The sequence below is a fragment of the Solea solea genome, chromosome 20, assembly GCF_958295425.1.
Source record: "Solea solea chromosome 20, fSolSol10.1, whole genome shotgun sequence".
Lineage (NCBI taxonomy): Eukaryota > Metazoa > Chordata > Actinopteri > Pleuronectiformes > Soleidae > Solea > Solea solea.
Window position 1 is genome coordinate 15,359,774 of NC_081153.1, and position 23,158 is coordinate 15,382,931.

Genomic DNA, 23,158 nt, shown 5'->3' on the forward strand with positions numbered 1-23,158 from the left:
GGCACACATACAAACTCGTCGGCCCACAGCCTCCCCAAAATGGCTGCACAGTCAGCTACAAAGATGTTACGCGTGACGTGTAGACACGTGACCGCTCAAGAAAAAAAACAGCCTGGAAAAGAACTTTATCAAGAGTGACGTCTTTGTCACGTGACTGTATGGGCGTATTTAAGCTCCTGGCGCGGGAGCCACACAGGAAAGAATATTCAACCTTTGTAACGTCTCGGCTTTCGCTTAACGTAAGTTCACCTATTATGTGCATTGTTGCCTTATTTTAAATACTTTAACATGTACCACTCTTTAAGAAATAGCGACGTAACCCAACGATGTGCTAGCGTAAGCCGAATTTCCTTAAAAACTGACTTGTTTTAGATGGTTGCTGACGCTGGTCAGCTGACGCTGGTTTTGTACCGCAATTTTCTCATAAACGTAGAATGATATTTACTTAATATTGTTTCTTTACAAACATTTCATGAGGTTGAGTTGAGCTTAAAACTGTAACTCGATGTAGCGTAACACTGGTAGGCCTTGGAATAACCACGTCTTTCTGAACAAAACGTCCTTCATTCTTCACTCCGTGTGTTCTGACGTCATTAATCGTCCCACAGATATCCTGTAAGAAAATGAGTCTCAGTGGTAAACTAAAGCACAGCCAGCAGAAGTCAAATGAGAACATCATGGTAAGAAATGAATCTTTCTTCCATTCTGTTGTTGGGTTTGTCTTCAGTAAATCGCATTGAACATGTCTACACGCCCAAATGTGTCGAGTTGATGCCATATGATTGTTTGATTGGATGTTTGCGTTTAAAAGTAGTTAAACATGGGTATTTAATAAAGTGGCTGTTGTGACCGAACTGCTTTTAATGTCTATACACAAGATCTAAAAATATCAACAGTGAAGTCACTAGCCTATGTCATTCCTAATTTGAAACAATTGAACGCTATTGGCATCACCTGTGAATTGGGGCAGTCGAGTGTCACATGACTACAGTAAAATGCAACATTTTGGTTTTAGCAGTGTTCTGTTAAACTTTGGTATGTGGCTGAATGTAGTTAAGAGCCATTGTCTCATGTCAGCTGACTGTCACTGTTGTGCTCATTGACTGCATGATCTTGCTTGCCTGAAACTTTCCCACGGGGTTGTTGTTGGGAAAACTCTGGGCCCTGCCCCTGTTCCCACACCTGTGGGGTTGTCTCTCATGGCAGCAGTGTTGTCAAGCCTCTTCTCAAATGCCCATGGTGATGGTGTAACTAGGTAAACAATGCAACGTGACGCCCCAGTGAATGAAGGCTCTGAAAATGAGAGCACAGCTCATGGTATTTTCTCATGGGACTCTGTTTTGAGTGTCTAGTGTCCTGTTTTACAAATGTATTTATTCTGATAATTGTATTTTAACACTAACTTTAATTTGCTTCTTCCAGAGTTTTTTTGCACCACCTCAAAAGGCAGTGGGAGCCCCCAGGCAAACCCTGCAGGTCCTCCAGGCCTCCGCTGTCAACAAAGATATGGGAAGGTCAGCTCAGGTATGTACTTTTTGTCATTGGGTCCAATTTGGATGTCTATAATTACATTAGATGTGAAATGGTTCCATTGAGGGAACAAGTGGTCCATATTAATTTACAGTAAAACTTTTGCCTTTTTAGGCAGGAAAAGTCATTCCCAAGCGGAAACAGTGGAGTGGAGAACAAACTAGAGGTCCAAAGAGGGTGAAGGTAGAAGTCAAGTCCACACAAACGGAAGAATCTCAGTGTCTGACAGATGGCATGTCCAGTGAAGCATATGAGCTTATGGTCAAAGGTAGGCTTCATAATCTGCATGGCTGGTCACAAAATGCTTGGGTCAAAAATGAATTTATCTTGAGCTTTAATCTCTGCTGTTAATAGAAATGCCTCCTTCCACCTACTGGAAAGAGGTCGCTGAGGAGCGCCGGAAGGCCTTGTACAATGTTCTACAGGAGAACGAGAAGGTGAGTGAGTTAATCACTAAGAGGCAGCTAATGTTTAGCTCTCAGTTGAGCTGTTCCCACGACCCCTTTAGGTTGACCTTGTTAGTTGGCTCAAATCCAGCTGGCACCAAATTTTCAAGTAAATCTGCAACTCATTTCAGATCAGTTTAACTTTGAAACAAGGTACACTGGAGGTTTTTAACCCTAGATTTCCATTTTTGTCTGCATCGTCCATGCCTTCATTTCTTTTTCTGTTTTCTTTAACCAGTTGCACAAAGACATTGAGACTAAAGATGAACAGATAACGCAACTGAAGAGTGACAACGAAGAGCTACAAGAGCTGGCACAACATGTACAGTACATGGCTGACATGATTGAGGTAAGCACACAACACAATGCCCCTAATTATTTTGTGTATACCCGGCAACTTACTAGGTATATCCTACAGTGAATACACTTTTAAATTCAAGTTACTTGTATTTAATGTCTTTCTTGGTCTTGTTTACACTTGCTGTTGCATGTTCAGATAAGGGTGAACACTTAACTTCTGTGCTGATCGAATGTAAATTTGCTCTGTTTTCAGAGGCTGACCGGGAAGTCCCCAGACAATCTAGAGGAATTAAAAGACATTGCCCTTGACGTGGATGACGATGAAGAAGTTGAAGAGCAAAGCGAAGATGAATATTGTGATTACAGTCTGAGTGAAGACGAGGAAGAAAAGGAATCAGAAGAGCAGGATTAACTGACGCCTCTCAGGTCAAGGGACATTGTCTGAATACAGGTCATCAGATTTGATTCAGAGCAAACCAATGCAGGAACAGTTGACTGAATGTTCAGACTGCAGTGTTCAGTGTGTAAACTTTTATGGTTTTAGTTTTTAAAATTTGTATTTTTTGTAAGACCTTTTTTGACTGTCGGTAAAGCGCAATTGAAATGAAGCGTGATGTGAGTTGACGACAATTTAGAACCCAAAGTTCACCTGAAGTATTTATTTGTTTTCCAATTGTTGTGGTTAAAAAACAAACAAATCCTAGATACTCAACTAGTACATTTTCCATTAGCCTCGCAATACAAAATTCGGTACGTTTTAAGATCAGTGCCAGTAGTAATGCCTGTGCTTTTTCTTTGGTTAAATGTCTACTCTGTAAAGGCTCATTGTGGTAATTGTGCCTGTGTCTTGGTTTACACTGTAAAAATTGAATTGTGCAATGTAGCAGCACACAGCTCTGTACATAAAGCTTGTGTAAAATAAACACTTAAGATACAATCTCGTTACTTCAATTTTTCTGTAAATGTATTCTGGGTGTTGGTAATTCTCGAGTCATATTTTTGAATCTGCTGATGTGTAACCAGCAGCTCCAGTTCTGGTTTTGAGTGCACAAACCTGTTGTCACTGAGCTGTGACGGATCAAAAAGTTGCACTGAGGCGCTAGACTTTTAAATTAACATTTTTACATGATTCGACTATACTGGAGCCATTGTAAATGCAAAAGATCTAATGTCAAACTAACTTTAAGTATCGCTGAGGGAAAGTCAATTTTGGAGCAGATCAATTGCAGACAAAATCTAAATCCTATGAAACATCCCCTGAGATTCATTTGCTTAAGGGCCTTTGCAAGCAAGACCTGGGTTTGTGACCTGGTCGGAACAAGGGGCCTCTCTGCAAGGAGTTGGCATGTTCTCCCCATGTGTGCTTGGTCCAGTTTGCTCCCACAATCCAAAAAGATGCAGATTTGGGGATTAGGCAAATTGGACACTCTAAATTGAGCATTACAGTAGATGGTTGTTTGTCTCTATGTGGCCCTGTGATGGACTGGCAACCTGTCCAGGGTGTCCCCAGCCTTTTGCCCGGTCAGCTGTTAAATATGAAGATCTGCTCGTCGCACGAAATATGTAGAAAAACACTAGGTTCCATTCAAGACAGACTATTGTTTAAATTATGCAAAAATAAAATTTATTGCAACTTGAGCAGAAGAATTGAGACTAATCACAATGAAGAGTAGTACGCAACAGAGTACTGAAGCTATTAACCACAGATGTGATCAATTTCAGTTTTAGCAAAAATATCAAGTTATAATTAAAACCAGTTTTGATACATAAACTAAACATGCACATTTTTGCCAACTTGTACTTTGTGGTTATTAGGAATCGAAACATCAACCTATAACACTGGTCAACTGCATTTTGTAAGAATAAAAAAAAAAAAAAATGGGTGAATTTGATACGAGACCAAAATACTGCAACTGTACTCAAAACATGGACTGCATTTTGTAAAATGTATAGAAAAACAAAATCAGCTTTTAGTAACAACTTCACACATTTACAGATAATACAAAAGAAAAAAATACATTTCATAGAAATATTACCACTTGTTTTTAATTAATATGGCTTTAGAGCTGTGCAATTAGAGCCAAATGTAGCTGGATTTGTGGATTCTTGTGCTTCTTAAGATTTATGTCTCAGCATTCTCGCCAAAATGGCAGTGTTGTATTGAAAATACATTCTCCGAGATGAATTATTTATGACAATTTTAAAATCAATTCTTCCTTTGGTTACATTTAATCTAATTAAGAAAACCTTCCTAAATATTTTGTCCCATTGCTTTTGGGACCTTTCATTGGAAAATAAATGTATAACACTATTAGATTATGAGCAAATCTAAATCTTCTCAAAAATAATAATTATTAATATAATACAATTTGTTTCAAAATAATATTCAAATTTAAGTTAAGCATGAGATCAGTTGCATGGTAATGACACGGAGGCCTTTTTTTAAACGTAACTATTTCAAATCCTGGACAAACGTCAAACATATTTACAAAACAATGTCAACTGTTCGAGAACAGAAAAGCATATTAGAATCACAAGGAGTAAATAATAAATAGGTGAGCGCAAATGTGGGTTTTTACCGCCTCACTGGACTCAGTAGTACAGTTACAATGACAAAAGTTTGAGTCACGTCAAGAGTTCCCACATTTCCAGTTAGGAGGCAGGGGAAACAAAGACGACCCACGACGTACCAAACACAACACTTCATTCTGCACTTTCTCACAGAAAAAGTGGAATTCCTACTCACATACTGAATACATGTGCAGATAGCCACGACTAAGGCTACAACCTACAGCCAACTCTGTCCAAGAGGCCGCGTCTCTCTGTACAGTCACATGCTCTTAAACTGAATTTATTGCCCTCGACTGGCTCCTTACCTGGTAGGAAAATTACATTTACAAAATAGAGTAATGTGGAACCAGCCTGCTCGACTACATCAAGGCTCAAATGGTCAAAAGGCTGACTTGTCTTCTCATGTCAGCTATGTACAGAAAAAAATTGCACTTGTTCAGCTGCAAATATGAGAGCGCTCAGAGCTCAAAATTCACCCTCTGAGCTGCTTTTGACTCCTTTTCTGCTGATAACACAACTGAGGTCTACGTAACTCTGTTCAAAACTGCAAAGTGCTCTTTCACCACGTTACCACAAGCCAAACTCCACAGCCACACAGCACACTTTCAACCATACAAGAATCCCTGAAACTCAAAATGGAACGTACCTGAAATCAAAACTTAAAAATACATTTTGAGTAAAACCGTACATACAACACCGGCTGTGTAAAATATGCCCTATTTACATGCATTTGTTTTTACACGAGTGCAAATCTTATGAAAGCGCCAAAAACATTTCCCAACACCAACACCACCAACTTAAACATAATTAGCACACAGTGAGGACGCACATGGAAGGTCATCGGTGAAGTGAGAGTTTGTGTGAAGGGTGAGGATGCGTCGCCTGTTCTCCAGTCTTTTGCAGCTTTAAGTGGCTTCGTGTCCAGTCAAAGTTAAAACTCAGTGTGACCAGTGTGTGGCTCAGAAAGCAGGGGGAGGAAGGGTGGGTGGGTGTGTGTGAAAGTGGACCAAGGTGCGTCTGTGTGTGAGTGTGCATACAGGAGGGGGTACAGGTTGTGTTTCGGTGGTTAAGACAGTTTGTTTGCGGTTAGTTCCTTTACAGGAGGCAGTGGAGGGTTGAGATATTTTAGGTCTGTTCCAATGAGCAGATCAGTAAAGTGATCAGTAACCAAGAGCCCTGTGAGACGTGCAGTGCGGCAGTGTTGTCCTCAGAGGTCACAGGCTCAGGTGTAGTACATTATCTTCTCTGCGACACAGAAAGCTCAGAAGGCCGTGGTGACGGCGTTTCCTCGCCGCGTGCCCAGACGGACCATCTCCCCCGGTACTCTGTCCAGCTGCTCGTACGCCAGTCGGCCCTCCTCACCTTTAACAAACACAAGCCTCATCCATCAACAGGGAATCACAAACGATTCTATAAATCTGAGTAGTAGTAGTGTTTATGTACTGGATACATCCAAGTGACCATGATGTGTCACCAGAGATTGAGGAAACATGTGGGTGGATATTTAACAAATATAATGTTATTATGGTCTGTTATTGTCATCTCCTCCCATGATAATCCTCTCTCAAGCAGACACAATTTCACTTTCAATCTCCGCCTGTTGCTGACTTTTAAAAATTTAACAAATAGGTTCAATATTAATAAATAAATAATAATAATAAGACGGTTATGTATGATGGTGTGTTTGTGCATGAAATGCAGCTTTTATTTCTGTATTTTCTGAGAATCTGGCAACCACACCCCTCCCATGTTTACATTTGGGTTTGCCATTTTGAAACATTTAAGGTTTACATACAGTATATTTTTGCTTTGAGAAAACAGAAATCTGAAGAAACTGTGTGTACAAGAACATCATTTAAGTTGTCTTGCATTAATAGACTATGCACAAAATGGATGTGGTGTGCCGGTTGTAAAAACAAGTCCTTTATAAAAGAAAGTCTATTCACGAATGAGCCTATTTCTCATTGAATACATAACATCAGTAAATATTGTCCTGAGGAGTTAATGTCTCAATCTCTAGTTTCAGGTCTCCAATAGCAAGCTACACTCGTGTACATCTGTTTTATTTTTTTACTGAAGGTACGACGTGGCATCACTGCCCACTGTGTAATTTAGATATACCACCGATGAGACCACGCTGAGCAACATTTGATTTTCACCAATTTTGTCACTCACCAAATGTGAGCAGCGTTTCTATGGCGACATGGCGAAGCTCCTCATCAGCCGCATCACACAGCGCCACCACCGCCCTGATGCTCTCCACAGCCTGTAGACAGAAAGAAAAGGTCAGTGAAGTGGGAACATATGATGATCGTCGGGATCAAGATGTTCTCCTCATGTTTTATTACACGTGTGTAGCAGCACAGTAGCGTGACACTGCAGTAAATAAAAGGGAATAACAGGGAAGTAATAGTTACTATATATTCTTTCATAATCCCCAAGTGATGGCTTGGTGATAGCGATGGACAAATGTGTGATGAAGTAATACTCTAAAAAGACGATATGCTGAGCTAAAATAAAAATAAATTAAAGAACTCTAAAACTGGATTTGAAGCGATGATGCTACTTAAACTGTCACCTAAGTAGCATCGTAGCAACAAAGAATACAAACCAAGACCTAAACTGAATCCAGTCCACCAATGGGATCATCAACAGCTGTCCAAATCCATCATACTCAGACCTGATGAGTCAGAGCACAGCCTCATCGACTGTATCTGATGCTATCTTTATCCCAAAATCTGTCCACAGACAAACCTGTCTCTCTGGTTCCTTCTTGAAGTGTCTTCAGTGACGGATACACACACACACACACACACACACTCGAAGCCACTGACCTGCAGACAGCTGAGAGCTGAACACGCTGCCCTCTGGCTCAGACCTCCAGCCTCTGATAGTGCCTGTGTGTAGCACTCCACAGCCTGTACACACAAACAATCCCACATGACGCACAACATCTGTCAAAAGGTATGAATGGCACGCTCACCGCCTCTCTTTAGCACTACTCACCCTGCTCCTGAAGTGGCTGCGTGATGCTCCCGAAGAGAGGTAATCGGCCGCGGCCTTGTTGACCTGAGGGTTGGCTGCAGTGAGCAGGGAGGCCAGCGCCCTGAGAGTGCTGTTTTTAGGCCACAGTGATGACAAAGGCACCACCTCCATTTCCACTAAACACCGAGAACAATCCCCACTCTGCAGAGTCTCTGCAAACACCTCTGGAAGTCAGAAACAGTCACACATGAAAACCTAAACTTTGGGAAGCAGAGTGTATTCATCATAGACTGTAAATACATTTGACATAATCCTCGAGTTGAAGATGGCACCTCTTGGACAACACCAGCTGTCAATCATATGTGCAGTATTTTATCATCCATTTTCCTCTAAATGGAAACATAGTTTACATAAATTGACACCATATGCTGTTAAAGAAGACCTGAAACTAGCGAATGAGTCCATTAAAGTCTATGTTTACTGACGTTATAAATCAAGTGATGAGAAGGATAATTTTCCCCATAGACTTCCATTCAAACCAAGTTCTTTTTTGCAGCCAGCAGTCGCCCCCTGCTGGCTAACTACTACATCCATCCTACCAAAAAGGTATGCCTATTTTTATATAAAGTCTAGTGGTCATGTACAACAGGACAGACGGGGAATTTTTGATTACCCTCTCTGGCCAGGTGCAGCAGGTGTGTCTCCATGTCCTGAACCTCATGTTGTATGATATAGCTGTGGAACTGAAACACAGTGAGGACATCCTGGGACAGTGCCGAGGCGGGGGGACTGTGTGACATCACCAGGTCGCTCCTGTCGACCATCTCACCCACTACAACACCAATCACTGCAGAGAAGAAGGACAATGTTTGTATCTTTTCTCAGCAGCTGCAGTGGTCTAACCTCCCTCCGGGAACATTTTTTTTAAAATAAGCAAACGAGAGAGATGAGTCAACCTGTGTCAGCGCTGTGTGGCTGCCTCTCCTGCAGCACTGCCGTGTAGCGCCGATGCATGTGTTTGAACACTCTGTCCAGTGTGGTGTGGAAAAGTCCTGCAGACCCGCTGCACTCTGACCACAGAGTCATCAGCTGTGGGCGCTCGGCGAGGCCCGGGAGAACTGAGAGGAGGAAGACGGAACGCAAGGTCAGACATTTCAAAACACACAAACCATCGTCTCCTGTGTACGGTATGTTTTATTCATGTGCTCGCTGCTCTAAAGTGCACGATGACATCACCCGGAGCATTATGAACTCCCGTTACGATGCCTTTTAGATGTGAAGCAAACAAACGCTTACAGATGCGACCAGGCACCTTTTGAATGATACCAGCTGTCAATCACACTGGTGTCAACTAAATTGTGCCGTGCTTTATCATCCGTCTTTCGCTCATATTCAAAATCAGCATCATTTGATATTGATAGTGAGGCCATTCATTCCTCAGGATAATGGTTACTGATGTTATTTATAACATCAGAGAAGAGCTAACTTTCTACTTTATGTATAAATAATTTATTTATACATAAAGTAGAAAGTTAGCTCTTCTCTGTCGGCCCTGGTCAATACTCAATATGTTGTTACTTCCACGTTGCCTTCAGGGAGGAAACCAGAAGACTAAATCCATCTAATGTGTGGTCTATGGTCTGTACCTACCATCAGTAGCAGATGTGATAGTTCCCAGTCTGTCCACACTGATCTCTGCTAACTCCTCTAACAGCTGAGTCTGTGTGGAGAGTTTGAGGAGCACACTGCAACGCTGCCACACACTTGGCCCGTTCGTCAACAGCTGTCAATAAAACAAACAAAAAAACCCAAAAAAGATCGATTGATTGAAAGATGCATGTCTTTATTTAACCGTAATGTTACTAGGAATACACATTGACATTAAAATCTAATTTAAAACAATTATAGCAATAGCAGCAGGCAGAGACTACTTTGATTATTCTACGTTTAAAATCAATGTCACAAGGAGCTTTACCTGTATGAGGTGATTACAGTACTGCAGGTGGATGACGATGGCCACGTCCAGGTTCTCGTTTCCAGTTGTTAGTGGCAGGGGGCTTCCAGCCACGCTGTTGCCTACACCGGTGTCTTCTGTCAGGGCTTCGCTCAGGTGTCCTCTAGCTTCTGGATGCTGGACCCTAAGAGGTGAATACCATCAGTCACTACTGTGATCCATACATTATAATGTATTTAAAGTAGGTGCTACTATACTATACAGTGTTTTCAGAAAGATGTTCAGTGAACTTACATCTATGCGACTAAATAAAGAAGATGTAGGTATTTTTTAGTAAGTCAGTAACGGACTGTGTTTCACAACGTTGCTGTCCACCAGTGCAATCAGGAGTGAATTAAAACAGAAATGTTGCTTAAACTTAAGTGGAATGACACTAAAATTAAAATAAATGAATCTCATCAAGCACAAAACTGATGAAATAAAAAATAATTTGTATTTGTATCAATGTATCAGCAAGACACCCATGAACCCAATCAAAGCTTCCAACGCCCAGATATTTAACTTACACGTTACATTCATTTGCATATGAAAAGGCAATGACACAATGACAACATGTGCTTGTATCACTCACCCAATCCTCTCTCCGTCTACATCAAAAAGCGGAGACCTCTGTGGTGGAATGCTGCCGAGGACGGCGTTATCGTCTCCAGTATCTTCGTCATCGAAGTCAGACGTGTTGAGGAAGTCGAAGCTCTCCAGTGCACTCTCCACTGTCAGACTGAGGCTGGAAGATCTGCTTCTGTGGCCTGGAAGTCGACACTAAAGGTGGACAGAGGGTGGGGGAGTAGTTTATAACAATCCTTTACTTGTACCTTTGGATTATCTATCTTTTCATTCACTCGCTGATTTACCTTTAACAGGTCCTCCAGACGCATCACTTCCTGTTCCAGGTCCTGCAGCTCTCGGCAGCGGTGAGTCAATGACTCCAGCCTCATGAGCAGACTGTGAATGGCCTCCTCCAGGCTGCTTTCCAGAAAAGCTCTGCTCCCCTCTCCTGCCCAGCTCAGGCTCCCTCCACCCTCAGTGGAGCTCCCGCTGGGTGACACTATTTCAGAAGATGTCAGTCTCTTCACGAGCTGCTTGGTCAGGCTGCCCGCCTCCTCTGTGTCCAGCTCCACAGGTTTCAGTTCATCAGCGTGGTCCAGAAAAACATCCTCTGGAGCCACCGTAGATAAGTGACTCTCAGAGCACAAAGATGGAGCGGCAGAACCACAGTTGGAGCCAGAATTTCTCTGAGACTCCGTTTGCTCCCACTCCGAGTCCTCAGCCACCTCAGCTTCATCACTGGCGAGGCTGGGGCTTGTGCCCCTACTTCCTCTACTGCCCATCTCCTCGTCATACTCATCCTCCTCCTCTTCCTCCACCAAATGCTCCTCTGCGATAGAGTCCTCTCTGGTTGGGAGGATTTGTGCAGATGATGTTTCTGTCTCTGGAGGAGTGACGGTGATCTCTGGGTTGGACTGGGCATGGGAGTGGGAGCTTGGGGCGGGGCTGGGGCTGGACATGGAGCCAGAGGTGTCGGAGAAGGTGAAGGAGAGACGCTTGCATTCAGCCACGCCGCAGCTGCCATTTTCAAAGATATCATCTGGTAAAGTGGACTGCAAAAAGAGACAAGAGTGTAAATGTGAAGAAGATGTGATATAACCATGTTTCACCAGCAGGATGCGCCAAAGCACCAGTGTATTTACTAAAAAAACACTGCAACGGACAATTATTTTCATAATCAATTAGTCTGTTATTTGGCCCATAAAATGCAGAAAATTTAATGATTATATTTGGGAAGCAAAAAAATATTTTAACAAAAAAACACTCAAATCAATAAATCAATTATCAAAATAGCTTACAGTTAATTTAGTAATATATTAATAATAACACAGAATGTATCTTAAAAATGTCTAAAAAATGTGCAGCAATGTGGCTCACTTATGTACCTCCATACCAGAAAATGACCTAAGACTCAATGAAACCTCAGCAGATTTTTTTTCAGTCATTATTAATTGTAGGTAAAACATTTAATAGTAGTTTTTTTTAATGCAAATTGTCTCAGTGGTTTTGAGTTTCTCCTCCTTTATGGTGCATTTTGGCAGTGAAATAATCAAAAACAGAAAGATATTAACTCAGAAATGAGATTCTGTGACTGTCAGAGGGAAACTTCCAGTACGGAGGTCCATAGGTCCACCATATTGTGTGGTTCTTCATGTAAGACAGGTGGGGCAGCACTGTAGCACCCCCCAGTGTTGAACTGCCACTGAGTGAGTTAGAGAGGAAGAAGTTCAAGAAAAAGTTCTGGCCAAAGATTCAGCATACTCCCCTTTTCTTTATAATCATGAGCCGAAGCTGTGCAGGCATCACAGAAAGGTCAGTGTTAACAGCAACACATAACAGCTTCATGCGTGTCATGCAAAGAAACATGCAAACAGCAGCCCACACATGGTATTCAGCAGCCCACACATGGGGACTGGACAACACCAGGTGCATCCACACCAGCCGTGGAGTACATCCCCACCATGACACTGAGTCAGCGGGCACACAAGGGTCAGGGTAGGTCAAAGGGTCAAGGGGCCACAGCACACTCACATAGACCTCCAGACTGGACTTAGGCCTTGGCCGAAGTGAGGCCAGGTCACCAAACGAGCGACTGCGCCTTAGTTTCTCTAGCAGGGTGTCTCGCAGCATGTGCAGGAAGGAGAGGCGCTGGCGCTCCACGGGTTTTGGCCGCCACTTCTTTACACAATGCACGCAGGCAATTGGGACAGGGTGTTGGGTACACGAGGGAGGGCAGGTGAGTGGGACACAGGAGGGGTGGATGACAGTGTTAAGTGCGACAGAGTGTGGGAAATGGGGGTTTTGACGTGGAAATGCATGTGGAGGGGAATAGCAGGGAAATGGGTGAGGGTTAGTTAGGAGTAGGGCTGGCATTGTTTCACATAAGCATGATGCATCAACAGAAAAAACTCAACCACAATCAAAACCTACTTATACGCTGGAGCAGACATTATTTAGGACCTCACAATAAAATACCCCGGAAAAAATTGACTGTCCCTTCCAAAACCAATGACACTAAAGAGGGTGTGTGTGCTGGGCTCACAAAGAAGGAGGTGTCCTGGAAGGTGGGGGTCTCTGGTGTTCCCTGGCTGTAGATTGACACTCGTCTCTGGAGAGCTGTGGCTTTGCTCAGGTTTCCAGACGACAGGGTCAGGTCCTCCACATCGAAGGGGCTGAATGGGGGGAAGAAAACAAGACACTTAATGTGATTGCACTGTGATTTACTACTCTATAAGTGATTTGTCTTTTATGTGGTGTCACAGGGCAGGATTTCCTTTTTTTTTTAATTATTATTATTATTAAATTAACATGTTCCTCCACCAGATGGCAGGAAACGACAAGTCATGTAGACACATTTGCAGCTGAGCAGTAAGTTTTCTTAGACAAATAAACCCTTAAACCCTAAAACAACACACTGTGATTCTCTGCACCCTGCAGCGTAGCAGTGATACAATCCCCAACTGATGACTTATCCCTTCTATAAACTGCAAATAAAATGTGTGCAGTCAAGAAATGTTACTGAAACCTGAAAAAGGGAGTGACAATAAAATGAAAATGAATGAACTAATACAGTCACAAAATAATCCAGTAACAGCAAATTCTCAGTGTTATATCTGTCATTATCTTTATGTATTGACATATTGTGAAAGACATGCAGGTGTAGTTACTTTAAAGATTTGTTTTATATGGTTCATTTCTTAAATGAATGAAATATATTTTACAAACGAGACATAAAAACTTCCCAAAAAACATTTTCCAGACAACTAACGTTGCTTTTAAATGATATGCCATTATTTGAGATACCCAGATGCCCTAATGAACTTCTAATGAACTGGTCTTTATCACAAAAAAGCAAGACTTTTTTGTTCATTCAGTAGAAGAGTGACAATATTCTGCACAAGCTACACCACTGTTTCTTCTTGAATTCAAAAAGTAATCAACCACATATGAATGATTATAAAACAAACAAAAAAAACAAGACATTTTTTAAGTCTACTTACTACCACATGACCTCCAGGTTGAGTTTAATTGTCCCCAGGTCATTGACGTCCACAGCCACCACTTGAGGCATGGCAGTAAACAGCTCCTTGGTCTCACAGATCACGCTGCCCACCAGCATGTGAGTGGCCAGGCCCTTCAGCTCCGTCACCTGATGAGACAACACACACACACACACACAAGTCTTTTTACTCAAAGTGTCTGGAAAACAATCTCTCAACCTCATGTGAAAACAAGGCAAGAGTTCAGAGAGTGGTTTTGTTAGTGAGTTTGTGTTTTGCCTAAAAACTAGCATCTCCCGCGACTGCAGATGATCAACCAGACGAGATGCGCTGTAACAAGAAACATCATCGAGAGCTGATAGCTGAAGTGTTTGATCACATCTAAAAAAGCATTAATAACACATGAAAAATGAATGGAAGAAGCCAGAGGTGTTTTCAGGTCGCACTCCTGTCATGCCCATCGTAACTAAGCAACCGAAAACCAGGGAGCTGCAGAGATGACCAGCCTCACTAAATATTAAATATTAAACTAAAGATATAAAATAAGTATGAGTTCTTGACATTGTGTATTAAGACGGCAGATGGCATGATTTCCATTATCAATCAATCTGTCCTTTCAATCACGATGGAAAAATAATAAACATATCTGTTTGATCCGCTTCCACTCTACCTTGATGTTGATAAGGTCCGTGATGAGAGGCATGAAGACCATCTCGTCTCCGTCCCAACTCTGTCTGGAGTTCACTTCGATCCTGCCCTTCAGCTTCCACCTCTGACGACCGTACCGCATGAAGATCTGCAGCACGGGAATTAAACAAAAGTCAGAAACAAGTAAAAAAAACCAGCTACATTACTCAACACGGGGACTATTTTAAACTTATTATACTTCATTTCATACTGATGGGAAACCAACTCCACGTGTACCAGATTAAATTAGAAGCAGCACAAAAACACTTGCCTCATACTGGTCTCCAGGACAGAGTCTAGCAAAGCCTGCCAATCCTGTAAGAGAGAGAAAGGAAGATTAATTTAACAGGAGAAGAAATAATTATACAATACATCATCTGAGCCAAGTGACCTCTATTTTTTAGTGATTTGATTAACTTAGTTTGGTCAGTGCATGATGTAGACATGCTTGTAAACAGTTTCTATAATATCATATGATCAATACAGGTTGTGTCCTTGATTGACGTATTCTGATCGCACCTTTCATTTTGATATGAAACTCTCCGAGCAGGTTTTCCAGTTCGCTCTCAAATGTGCTCATGTTCTGGAAGAGATGGAAAGATACGAGTGATTACATGAACAACAATATTAATCAAGTTATCGCTTCACACTTTGACACAGTCTGTCAACGGGAAACAAAGGAGGCAAGAAGTCTGCTCTAAGCCCTCAGGACAGGTGTGTGTGTGTTAAACATCAGCAAATATTCCATTTAAAAGACATAAAAAGACATTTTCTATGTGTCAACTCTATAAAGATCAGTCAGGTTAAGTACATTATCTGTGCTTTAACTCACATGTGAACATTTAGAGGTCTTTCTTTAATTTTTTCTTTGTCAAATGATGACTTTGATACAAGGGGCACAGATAAGAATTATCTTTTCTAATTATTATACATGAAGTTAAGTCTTGTAATTAAATTTGTGCATCTAAATTGCTAAATATTTGTATTTACTAATTGATGGAAGGAATTCATGTTATGTTATATCTGTATGTTATTCAGAATTAATTAAATGTATTATTGTTGCTATTTTTTTTTGTTATTTTAATTTTGCAGGCCAATGTTTTTGTGTGCATGGAGTTTGCATGTTCTCCCCGTGTGTGTGTGGGTTTTCTCTGGGTTCTCCGGTTTCCTCCAAAAACATGCAGATTTGGGGATTAGGTAAATTGGACACTCTAAATTGCCCTATGTCAGCTGGGATTGGCACAGCACCCTCCACGACCCTCATGTGGAGGATAAAGTGGTAGAAGATGGACGAATGAATACATTCTTTTGCATATATACGTGATCATTTCCTTCTGTTGTGGACGGGAATTCCTGTTATTGACATACTACTCAACAAAAGGCAACCGTTTGTCACAAATGTCACATCAGTGTCACAGATTCTGTTGTTGATGTCGTCATTTACGTCACCAAAACAAAATGACAAAGCCTTGACCTGTCACATAACATCCCCCATATTCAACTACCATTAGAAACTGCAGTGAGGTGAAAACACTTTCTACACTTATTTCTACACATATTGTAGAAATACGTGCAGCTCCTGCCTCTGCCAGTACCTCAGTGTATTCCTTGTATCGACGGTTGACCTCCGCGATGCTCTCCTTGGTGCCTTTAGTGGAGGGAGAGGAGGAGAAGGCCTGCTTCATGCGGCTGGCACCTTCTCGCAGACGGCTCTGGATGCAGAAGGCCTCGTACAGCTCGTCCACCTGAATGCGCACACACACACACAGAGGCCACAGACATGGATTCATAAATGTGCAAACTTCCCTGGGCAGAAAGCAAACCTCCCTAAAACCTAAATTATTCTGGATGAATCCAAAATTCATTGAAGGACGGCCTCGCACAGCTGCTGTCACTTATACCAATGTATAGTGAGACTGACAAAGTGCAAAGATGAAAAGACAGGAAATTGCACCGAATAATGGACAGCCAGTGAGACAAAGAGATAACAGACAGAGAGTCTTATAGTGAAATGACAGTGAGCAGCCACAGCTGGTATGCATCAGCATAACTGCAGCCTCCAGCGGCAAATGCACGTGTGCCGTCGCGGTCTACGACTCCACTGGGACAGACACTCCCAAAGCAGAGACACAGCGACAGACGGCGTTTAAAGCTCATTTTCTGAGACGTCTGGCCGACTTCATTCTGCTTCATTCACCAGTCTGATCTAACCCAAACCTACGGGGAGAAAGAGCGACTCACTCAATATTCTGCTTTCTCACTGCGGCTCAAGTGTTACAACTGACGGGAATCATGAGGACACAATGCTCAATGGCAGGTGTAAGAGGAGCCTCTTTTTGGTTTTTGCTATAAAAAAAGTTCTACGGGGAAATGTTCAAAGTCAAAGTGCCATCTATAAATCAAGTGGCATACAATAATTTCATTTGAGAGCATTATCCGGGTATTAACAATTGACAAACAGATGTAAATAATTCACTTGGGATTTGATTTGTGATATACATTTGTTTAAGTTATCCCTACATGACACTGGCAAAATATAAACTACTGTGTGATATGAATCTAATGCAAGGATAAGAACTGTTCCAACATGAATGCATTACTTGTTAAATGGCACAGAACACTTGACAATCAAACATGGAAAGCGCCAGACGGACGACAATTCAATATTGCTGAGACAACTGATTTCCTCCCAGAAAGTGGAAATCTATTACTGTCCCGGTTTAGATTTTTTGGGCTTCCTAACTGTACATATGATCAGACAGCGGCAGCGGGCATAATAACACACCTCTGCTAAGCCTCATTAAAATGGAAATATTTCATGCCGCCTGATGAGAATGCTGAAATATTGATGCGCTCGCTCTTTATGGCACTCATTAGGGAGAAGTGGGAGAAAATGGGCTGCTGTCGTCTTAACGGCTTCGGAGTGAATATGTGTGTCTAAAACAAACACTGACAGGATGTTTGAATGCTTAAATGTATGAAGAGTATGTATTTTTTTTTGTCTCTCTCGCTGCGGTGGGTTTACTGGGAGAAGTGGAAGTGGTTTGCAGTGGGATGTTTCTGTTGAGGGAGACCAGCCTCAGTCCAGTCCCTTAAGCCCCCTTCACCCCCCCACCCCCCAACAGTGGCCCAGCCCCGTCTGTCTCTGGTATTTAGTGAATGTGGCGGAGCTGCTGCAGCTGAGCCGAGCCAACTTTAAAACCCTCTTCAACCACAACTGGCTCTGTGGAGACCTTACACTTGATGGCTTTAAAAAGACATTCGTCTACTTCAAAATGACTGATGAAGCTGATATTAATAAAACAAAAACATATTCATCCAAGTGAACTTTTGCACTGATAATGTTGCTAATTTGGAGAAAAGTCACTCCTTTACAACCTGCAGCTGATGAATGACGATCATTCTTCTCGGGCGATCAGTAATCATATCATTATCAGCTACTTAAGCTCATTTTTGTCCCCCACTGCAATGGGCCCTCGCTCGCTGCCTTCAAGGAAATGTCCTTTTGAAGGTCAGCCAAGCTCGACTCCTGAGGACGGCCATCAGCATATTGTGTTTCCTCGGGCACATTTCAGCCCGGAGACAGAAGGAACAAAGCCAGAAGACAAACAAAGAGACAGAGAGAAGCCTCAACTCAGGCAGATAAATACTACAAAGTATGTAAAAGTAATAACATACACCTGCACAGGGAGACAGACAGAGGACATGAGAACCAATAACTTTTCTAGGCTGACTGTACAGGTAACATTATATTCTCAATCATCAATCTGCTCATCTAAACCCAAGGTTTAATCATTCAATCATTACTCTCACAGGTCCAGTGAGGGATTATAGCAGTGTCATATTTGTCATATTCATCAACGATGAAATACACATATTCATATTCATTCAACGCATGCCTACTTACTACATACAAATACTCACTAATAACATTTTGTGGTTTGATTGAATAAAGAATTACTGAGTTTTAAAAGATGGTCTCTGTAGCAGCTGTACATCTGGCTTTAGACTGTGGATTTAGAATATGAGTGGAGTTTCTTCAAGATATGGCAGGAATCCGCTTAAGAAATGGTCACTATCGCACGCACACACACACACACACACACGCACGTTTAGCCAGGGGCTGAGTGATTATAAGCAGATTAAAACAGGCGGCCTACATCAAACAGCATCAAACACACAGGCGCCTCTATAGGGATCTTTCTCTGTGTGTGTGCTTGTATTTGTTACCTTGTTCGGACATTTTCTGGCATATACACTGACCTTGTCCGGACCAGTAGTCCTCATGGAGACCAAAACCTGGTCCTTATGAGGCAGAACCTCATTTCTGAGGAACTTCAGTGCTAAATTTAGGGCTAAGATGTGAATTGTGGTTAGGTTAAGGTTAGGCATTAACTGTATATGGTTATGGTTAGGGATAAAGCTTGTAAAATGATAATTACACAAACCTGTGTCTGTGTGTGTGTGTGTGTGTGTGTGTCAGGGTCAGGATTATTGAAGGGAAATAGGGAACCAAAAAGACCTTTAATAAAAAATAATCACATGCAAAGTCTTCACACACACATTTTCCAGTCTTTTGGGTACAGAGAATATGTCTGGCAGCCTGTCTCGCAAGCTCTTGTCGCTCATCTGTTTAATGATGCCCTGCTGATGTAAGTGCACACACACACACACACACACACACTAACCCATGCAGGACATCATATGGGCTGCGTGGTGCCACCTGCTTCTACTGCGTGTGCCAATTATGTCTTAGACATCTGCAGGCGACCAGGAGCACGTCCAGAGACAAAAGAGCAGACAGATGCACACACACACACAGGTTTGCACAGCTACTCTTCTTAGGACACTGCATTTGGACAGCCTAACCAAAGCCTAACCTTAACCATAACCAGTTAACGTCTAACCCTAAATTCAACCAAAACGAAGTTTCAGTCTCAGTTATGTGGACTACTGGTCCTGACAAGGACACATTTCCTAGAAAGGTAATAAATACAAGCGCACACGCGCACACACACACACACACACCCATGTTAACAACTTGCTGATGGATGATTGTTAAGTCATTCTTCAGCGCAGCTGTCCAACACAAAGAGACACGTCTGAGCCTGAGCCACAATTAACACGTACACACTTACTGTAACTCACAGCTGCTGGAAAAGTGAATGTGTTCTCAAACCTGCTGACTGATTAACAGTGAGCACTTTTTTTTTTTTTTTTCACCAGGATGACATATAACACATGTGCTGTTTTCGTGACAATTTAATATATAATTAAATCATATCAGGTATATATATATATATATATATATATATATATATATATAGATATATATATATATATATATATATATATATAGATATATATATATCAGGTTATATCAGGTATTTTAAGTGTTCTATTTTGCTCATTTCCTGTATCTGGATCTACTGAGAGTGACTTTTTTTTCTCTCTCACTCCCTCTCTGAAGTGCTCATCACTCCGCTTGTAAAAATATGAAGGTGATGAAGGCTCCTTCCCTCTACAAAGACTGATCACAAAACAAAAGCGCTCTTCTCTCTCTCTCTCTCTGTGTCCTGTTCTAGCAGTTGGGCTACACGTCCAACACGAAGCTAACCCGTGCAGTATCGGGGGAAATTTAAGGGAAATAATTAAAATGATGTGATTTCTTTGAACAAAAAACAAACATTTAGGCCATATGCAACTGAGAGGGACATGTTTTTGTTGTAGCAGAACAAAACATACTGTATCAATTACAAACATAGCTGCAAGCTAGAGAGTGCATGTATTCGTCTGAGAGTCACTTATAACTTTAGATGCATGTGAGCACATGCATTATTAAAACTCTGTCACAGCGTAATTATCTGGCTACTGTAAATCCTACAGCATCCAGGTATGTGTGTGTGTGTGTGAGAGAGAGAGATTGCTTTTGTGGTTGACCATTTCTTTTTGAAGGACACTCCACAATTAATCTCACTTGATAGCTCTCTGCTGATGTTCAGAAAACTGACCTGTCTACTGTGTGTGTGTGTGTGTGTGTGTATATACAAAATAAAGCTATCATAACACAGTGAGCACGGGCATATTTTTAGAATTGAAAGACCACAATTAGCATCAGATTTAGTCCTTTTTATTTCGATGTGCTTTGAATTTCTGAAGCACGTTACCCTTCTGGCAAGATAAATCAGTCACTGCCTCACCATTTCAAATATTTACAAGCGCACACAGATCTATTTTTGTGCAGAGCTGCAAAGAACAGAGGTGCTTCAGAGTCGGAAAGAAAAAGGATCGTGTGCCAACATCACAACATGGCAAAAGAGTTGGATCTGTGTCTGTGTTTTCTCTGTGTGACTGAAGTCTTAAGTAGATGATGCTTGCGAATACACGTGCTTATACATGTGTTCTATGCTCCCTTCCTTCCTTCCTCCCTCCCTCCCTCCCTCCTCTTTTGAAGACCCTGTTAATTGTACTTCACTGTAGCCCACTAACTGCCCTGACCTAGATCCACTGTTGCTTTCAACCCTCACAAACACTTGAAAGCCACAACAAAGTCCAAGGACCATCTCTCTGCGTCTGTCCACACCTGACTTCTGACTTCTGATTGTCTGTCAGGATGTACAGCAGGGTTTTTTTTTTTTTAACATAATGGCGTCACCCAATAGATGGCCTCCCTAAGCTCCTCAGGAGTTCAAAGGCTCCATCTTGGGGTAACCATGGTTACCTTTAGAGCCGTGCTGTTGTTTGGGCGTGTGTGCTCTGATTGCCTGCTGCTGCGCCTGAGTTGATGCACAGCGAGGGAGGCCATTACTGGACTTCAAAAAGGGGGATTTGGATGAAAAGTCACAGAGTCAGTCCCTGACTGGCAGAGACTACAATAGAGCACAATATTGTGGGGAGAAAGTGGTGACATGTCTGACTCAGACTTCACTTCAACACCAACACGTGAACCTGAGACCCGCAGGAGCACCTCTCTAATCTGAAGCTTAAAGTCAATGTGCAATTTTAAGCATTAAAGCAGCAGTATGTAACCTTTATGTTATTAATCTGCCTCCGTTTGAGTTTCATGAAAATGTAACATTAATTTGTATCCTTCATCTGAAAACAGGCTTTGTCAAGCAAAACTATCATACCTCACTGAGCGTATCCCTCTCTAGTTTTTTTTTTTGATTTATTCCGTCTGTCTTAACATGAAAGAAATCCCACTTCCTGTGCGGGACTGTCACTGGGGGACACGAGCAGGCAAATAATGATCTTAAGATTTGTCAGAACAGGTCAAAAGAGTACTTTAAAAAAAGTCCCAGATTTGCTTCAGCTTCTTCTCTAGTAATAAATCTAGAGTCAGCAGCTGTTTAGCTTAGCTTAGCATAAAGACTGACGTAAACAGCTGAGCCGCAGGCTGCGCAGGGACAAAGACAGGCCAGCTGAAGTTTTATGCTGAGCTAAGCTAACCAGCTGCTCGTTGTGGTTTAACATTTCCTGAATACACGCGAGAGGTAATGACGCTCTTATTCAGTTCTCACATTTTTAGAAATGTAATAAAAAGCACCGATTCCATGGAGATGGAGATACGCACCACACATCAGAGTGACTATGAACGCCACAGAAGGCAGCACATCCAAAAGACTGGAGCCTCGGCACTCACTGAACCCACCCTATGTATCAAGTGGAGTCTTAAAACACCCGAAAAGAAAACCGAACAGGACACTCTGTTATCGCCTCACACCACTGATTACCTTGCTCATGTGAAACTCCAGACGTCTCATGTACCTCTCGATGGTTTTGATTTGCTGTGAAAAGACAGAAGAGTTACTGCTGCTGCTGCTCGTGGGGAGAATGTGTCTCATCTGCTTTACAGCTGTAACATGGATTATTTGTACGATAACATATAATGAGGTACAGTTTGTAATACATTCTCTCCTCCTGGCTCATTAACCATTTTGTCCTCTTTGATCAATTTTCCTATTTTAATCCTCCAAACTTTTAATTCTACATCCAACTGAATGTTTCCTGCTTTCAGCTGTTTCTTTTACACATTAAAATTCAAATGACTGTAACCTCCATTAACTCACCTTGTCAAGATCGTACAGCACTCCCTGCAGATAAGAAACACACACATGCAGTTAAACAGTGAGTACAGTGTGTGTGTGTGTGTGTGTGTGTGTGTGTGTGTGTGTGTGTGTGCACTGTAGAAAATCAAAACTGTGTTTGCCGTATGTGTATTAATGACACGGAATTCTACATATCGACTGTATAATTCTTTCAACACATAAAACAGGCCTTAAGTGACATTAGAAGTTAAAACATTTACTCTCGGGACACACAGTGATTTTGGATTTTAATTTTCCGACCTAACTTTACTAACTTTCAGTAGTGTTCGACAACTCCAATCTACCAAGTTTCAAGCTTTAAATACAATACATCTGAAAAGCCTCAAACTAATCAAAGTGCTGTAGTTTCTCACCAGGCGAGAGTTCCTCTTCATATCCTTCATCAGAGACATGAGTTTGTCCAGCTCTGTTTGATGAACTTCCAGATACTCACTACAGGGCAGAGGAAACACAACAATTGTGTTTGTTTGA

At 41.8% G+C, this 23,158-nt stretch overlaps 2 protein-coding genes across 5 annotated transcripts in view; one reads left to right on the forward strand and one right to left on the reverse strand.

Annotated features, from left to right (window-relative positions):
- The first annotated feature begins 98 nt into the window (after positions 1–98).
- On the forward strand, positions 99–3,213 carry gmnn (geminin DNA replication inhibitor). The gene is made up of 7 exons (XM_058618793.1): positions 99–239; positions 609–680; positions 1,423–1,524; positions 1,645–1,798; positions 1,885–1,967; positions 2,215–2,325; positions 2,530–3,213. Exons 1-7 carry the CDS (start codon positions 159–161, stop codon positions 2,686–2,688), a joined length of 762 nt encoding a protein of 253 aa, XP_058474776.1. The 5' UTR covers positions 99–158; the 3' UTR covers positions 2,689–3,213.
- A 948-nt stretch (positions 3,214–4,161) lies between these two features.
- The window catches only part of ripor2 (RHO family interacting cell polarization regulator 2), a 67,752-nt gene continuing 48,755 nt past the window's right edge, over positions 4,162–23,158 (reverse strand). For 3 of the 4 annotated variants that reach the window (XM_058618786.1, XM_058618785.1, XM_058618787.1), the window contains exons 4-23: positions 23,041–23,119; positions 22,649–22,672; positions 22,313–22,366; positions 16,175–16,324; positions 15,099–15,162; positions 14,851–14,894; positions 14,563–14,688; positions 13,893–14,041; positions 12,935–13,064; positions 12,424–12,567; positions 10,698–11,444; positions 10,418–10,605; positions 9,808–9,970; positions 9,483–9,615; positions 8,789–8,950; positions 8,506–8,679; positions 7,854–8,056; positions 7,682–7,765; positions 7,023–7,113; positions 4,162–6,209 (exon numbers count right to left, since the gene is read on the reverse strand). In XM_058618786.1, coding sequence (XP_058474769.1) covers positions 6,109–6,209; positions 7,023–7,113; positions 7,682–7,765; positions 7,854–8,056; positions 8,506–8,679; positions 8,789–8,950; positions 9,483–9,615; positions 9,808–9,970; positions 10,418–10,605; positions 10,698–11,444; positions 12,424–12,567; positions 12,935–13,064; positions 13,893–14,041; positions 14,563–14,688; positions 14,851–14,894; positions 15,099–15,162; positions 16,175–16,324; positions 22,313–22,366; positions 22,649–22,672; positions 23,041–23,119 — 3,010 coding nt within the window. In that variant the 3' untranslated portion in view covers positions 4,162–6,108. The remainder of the gene's footprint in view (positions 6,210–7,022; positions 7,114–7,681; positions 7,766–7,853; positions 8,057–8,505; positions 8,680–8,788; positions 8,951–9,482; positions 9,616–9,807; positions 9,971–10,417; positions 10,606–10,697; positions 11,445–12,423; positions 12,568–12,934; positions 13,065–13,892; positions 14,042–14,562; positions 14,689–14,850; positions 14,895–15,098; positions 15,163–16,174; positions 16,325–22,312; positions 22,367–22,648; positions 22,673–23,040; positions 23,120–23,158) is intronic. The other variant, XM_058618788.1, reaches the window with a different exon arrangement.